Source organism: Benincasa hispida, chromosome 12 (assembly GCF_009727055.1).
Source record: "Benincasa hispida cultivar B227 chromosome 12, ASM972705v1, whole genome shotgun sequence".
Classification (NCBI taxonomy): domain Eukaryota; kingdom Viridiplantae; phylum Streptophyta; class Magnoliopsida; order Cucurbitales; family Cucurbitaceae; genus Benincasa; species Benincasa hispida.
Window position 1 is genome coordinate 80,841,500 of NC_052360.1, and position 4,653 is coordinate 80,846,152.

The 4,653-nt window shown below is 36.6% G+C and overlaps 1 protein-coding gene across 1 annotated transcript; it reads right to left on the reverse strand.

The window, feature by feature from the left end:
* Positions 1–1,853: 1,853 nt before the first annotated feature.
* LOC120068210 (receptor-like serine/threonine-protein kinase At2g45590) lies at positions 1,854–4,225 on the reverse strand. Its single transcript, XM_039019917.1, has one exon. The coding sequence runs from the start codon at positions 4,065–4,067 to the stop codon at positions 2,097–2,099; it is 1,971 nt and encodes a 656-aa protein (XP_038875845.1). The 5' UTR covers positions 4,068–4,225; the 3' UTR covers positions 1,854–2,096.
* Positions 4,226–4,653: the final 428 nt, after the last annotated feature.

The following is a 4,653-nucleotide window of genomic DNA, read 5'->3' on the forward strand; positions in this document are numbered from 1 at the left end:
TGAAGTGTTAAAATATTAAATTTCAAATAATTTTGATAATATAAAATTAAGATGCCTAAAAAAATACAAATTGAGAGGACTTTGAAGCAAAATGGCATAAAAGCTAATTCTTTTATAAGAAAAGAAAAGAAAATGCAAGTTTTAATAGAGTTATTTAATTGTTAATAATTCTATCCCCAATCAAGCTTAGTTTGTGTGATGGTTGATTTTCGTTGAAATTAGTGAATTTTTAAAAAGTTCAAACATTGATTCTTGTTAAAATGATGGGGTTACTTATAAAACTGTGTCGAGAATAATAATTGCAATGTTACCTACAATTGGGTTCAATTTGATCCGAAAGAAAATTTTAAGATGAAAATTAATACAACTAACAATGTTTAGGGTAAAAATTAGAGTTGTTTGTAAATATAGAAAAACGAATCAAAATAATAAAATATCAAAATTTATGTACAATAAACCAAGATGGATCGACTCTCTGTCTAGTCTATTGTAGATAGATTGTGGTATTTTAATATTATTTATAAATATTTTCAACGATTTTGCCATTTAAAATAACTTTCTTAAAAATTATCTTTTTTAAAAAAAAAAAACAAAATTAAAAAAAAAAATTAAAAAATTATCCCTAAACTTAACAAATTGTGCTCAATTTTGCCATAAACTTTGAATTCATCTAATGACACTTTAAATTTAAACAAGTGTAAAAACCTTTACCTTATGAACTTAAAAATATATTAGAAATGTTTAATATCGCTTTAAAAACTGACATTATATGTGATTCTTTATCTTTACAATTTATGAGTTTTGAAAATGTTAGCGAAGGATGTTTTTGTATGTGATCCAACTAACTTTTGTGTAAAAAAAACATTTTATTAAAATTAGTAAATCTTAAAGATTTTTTTTTCTTATTCTTAAGATTAGTAATAGCACATTGAAATTTACATCTAACAAAATTAACACCCTTTTCGAAAACTCATTCAAATAGTTTTTCTTGATCCATCTCGAACGAGATCGACCGACTGATTGTTTGAAGTCTTCTCGATACATCTCCAGCAAATTTTGATACAATATTTGGTAAAAATAACTGAATTTAGAGAAAATTTAAAAATATATAAGATTTGGTATAAGATCAAGAAACATTACATAATAACGAGCTAATTTTATAAAATGAAAACTCAATCTCTAATTTTTTTTCTTAAAAAAAAAAAGCCTCTAACAAATAACAACAAAGGTTTTAGTCTGTGATTAATTTTATTGAGTTCAATTTCATTCACTGAAAGAAAGTAAATAAGGTTAAATTTGTGCAGTAAATAATAGAGACTAATGAATATTATAGGGTTTGAATTCAACAGCTACAAAACAATTAATAAAACTGGTGGCACATTTACAAGGGTAGTTATGCATGTGAAGTAATGCATCTGTTGAACTGATCATATACTAAAACTATCAACATTTCACATTCATTGCTAATAAAGATGGCGGTCACATTATATAGCGAAATAATTTCTTCGGTAAAATTAATAATAACTACAGCTCAATAGTTAAATTAGATCCACTGTTTTGTAATGGTTGAACTAAAAAAAAAAAAGACGCTTTATATGGGTGTCCCACCCTCCAACCCCAGCATTACTAAAAGGGTTAAGTTCTACAAATTTGGCTACCCAATGACCATCCCCACCACTTTCACTTTTGGCAGCAAAAAGTTGTACTGAAACTCATGCTAGTTAAGCACAGAAAGAAAAGGGGGAAAATGTCAACTTTTAAAGTAAAAGATTTGGCCTTTTAAGGAGCTTTATATCAAGTGAAGTCAGTGATGGGATGATTTGAGGGGTGAGGGCGGTAATGAAGTTTGTAGATTAAGGAAAAGCTTAGCTTTGGCCTTTTTGGTAATGGTACATATGATATCATATTCTTCACTTTAATCCCACTTGGGGTTTTTCTAAAATTTCACCTTGTGGGGAGCTATTGACAAGATCATGGCCTCTGCCAATTGCTTTTGAATCCATTTCTGACCAACAGTATATCCATGGGAAGGAAGAAATTACCAACACCATTTGCATAGAGTTCAACACTGAATCAAAAATGACAAATAACAACATCTAATTCTGGCTCACCAACTGCCCGGCCTTCCTCTGAGACTTGAAGAGGAAGTTGGACGGAGGTGACGGTGAAAACTCAAACGGTAAATGGGGTGGCTCAGCATCACCTGAAAGAACTGCCACTATCTCCTTCATGGTAGGGCGTTTGGATGGTGATCTCTGCAAACATAGCAATGCAATTGTAATACAAAGCAATGCCTGTTCCTTATCCAAGGAATGAATGGATGGATCAACAAGATCCAAGAGTTTGCCATTGCGGGCGAGTTGTCGAGCCCACGAGATGAGATTTGCCCTCTCAAACTCTGATATCGGTGATGCCATTACCTGTAACGGTCGTCGCCCCGAAACTAGAACTAATAACAAAACACCAAAACTGTAAACATCACATTTCTCGGATATCTGTCCCCCGCCGCCGTACTCGGGGGCGATATAACAAACAGTTCCTCTCATACTAGGAGTGCTGCTGATTCCACCACTCTTTGGGATGTCACTTGTTGCTCCATCTATGCTGTTTCTTTTACCATTTCTAAGATCACCACTTAATCCATCCAACCACCAATCAATGCTACCTTTACTGTTCTTATTCACCTTCTTCTTCCTCTCTTTGGTTGAATCTTCATCTCTATGCCAACATAGCTCTCTGCAACTACTTGAGCTAAGCTCTTTCTTCTTCTTCTTCCTTGCGAGTTCCTCGCAAAACTCCTCCTTCCACCATTCCCTTGGCTTCTTCCTGTTCTTCTCTTTCTTCCTCATTCTCCCTTCATCTAAAGAAGCCCACCATTCCAATCTCCTCTTCTGCTTCTTCTGCTCCAATTTCCCACTTGAAGAAGCAATGGAGCTTTCAGATTCAACCCATTCACTCTTGGGTCTGTCTTTTTTTATCTCATTCCCAATCCATTCCATCACATAATCCTTAACTCTCCCAGATTCTGAACCATCAACGGCAGTTTCCTGTTTCCACCACCAATCCCTACCAGACCCACCCTTCTTCCTCTCTTTCCCACTCTCAACACTAATCCTATCAAAATTCCCCTCTGATAAACTCACTTTATCTGTAGCCGGTGTCGCCACCGTCTCCGGTGAATCAAGGACAGTAATAACACAGCTATCAGGCAAACGATCTATAGCAACATTCTCCTCAAACCCAAAAGTCAAAACACTCTCGGTTTCCTCCAAAATCGATCCATTATCTCCGATAACCTCTCTAACTCTACCGCCATCATCGCCACCGCCACAGCCATCTTCCTCCTCGGATTTCAGCCTTGCAAGGCCGAAATCCCCAATTTTGGCCTCGAAATCGGCGTCAAGCAGAATGTTACTAGGTTTAATATCGCCATGAATCACAGGGGGGTTACAAAAATGGTGAAGATACTGCAAAGCAGAAGCAATACGGAGAGAAATTTCAAACCTCTTACGCCATGGCATAAGCTCGGGGCATTTTCTGTCGAACAGGGCATCCTGTAGGCTCCGATTGGGCATAAGCTCGTAAACCAAAATCAGTCTTCTCCGACGCCGGTCGGAGGAGTGGCCGAGGAGGGAGACAATGTTAGGGTCATTAAGAACAGAGGCGATCGAGAGCTCATTATGAAACTCGCGCTCGCCCTGAAGAGAACCAGGGGAGTCCATGATTTTGACAGCGACGGAGAGGCCTGAGGGGAGAACGGCCTTGTAGACGGAGCCAAAGCCGCCGTGGCCGAGGCGGTTGGAGGGGGAAAACGCCGCCGTGGCGCGGCGGAGGAGGGAGTAGGAGAATCGGCGAGGGAGTTTTTGGGGATTTTCTTGGTGGGTTTCTGAAGGAGCGGTTCGATTGCGGGAGAGTTTCCGGTAGAGAAGGAAAATGGTTAAGAGGAGAATGATGAGCGATGCTGTTAAGGATATGGCTAAGATGATGAAAAGACGACTCGGGCGGTGGTGATGGTGGTGACGGTGGTCGACGATGAGCGGCGGTGGGGCAGCGGAGAGAGATGGCATGATTGGTAAATAGTGAAGGAATAAAGGGTAGTTTAGTGGAGTGAAAGATTCATTATGATGGGGAGGAGGGAGAGAGGAAAGACTGAACTCAGACAGAAATAGAGTTGAAGGAGAAGGAGAAGGAGAAGGAGAACTCCTCTCTCTCTCTCTTGAATGTAAATATTTGTTTTTTTTAAAAAAAAAAAAAAAAAATTGAACTTAATAAATAATATTTTTTAAAAAATAAGAAAAAAGAGCTTAAATTACCCTTCAGATTTCTATTAGGTCCTCTTGATTCCAAAATTTTCAATCTAGTCCATGTGATTGCGTTGAATGGACTAAATGTTGTTTTCCCTAAAACACCATCTATTTGTTCTTCTACTCACATATGACACTCTAAGCTTCTACAACTATTTTGTTCTTATTTTTAATAACTATTTGATTTTTTAAACTAAGTTTATAAACCACTTTTTTTTTCCTCTTTTATCTACTTTTGAGGTTATTTTCAAAATTTAAAAAAAAAAAATGTTTTTAGTAACGTATTTAAAATTTTGGTATTTTGACTATAAATTTATATAGTTCTTCAAAAAGATTTTAAAAAATGAGG

Coding starts and splice junctions, on each gene's coding strand:
- LOC120068210 (XM_039019917.1), bottom strand. CDS start 4,067: ATGCCATCTCTCTCCGCTGCCCCACCGCCGCTCATCGTCGACCACCGT.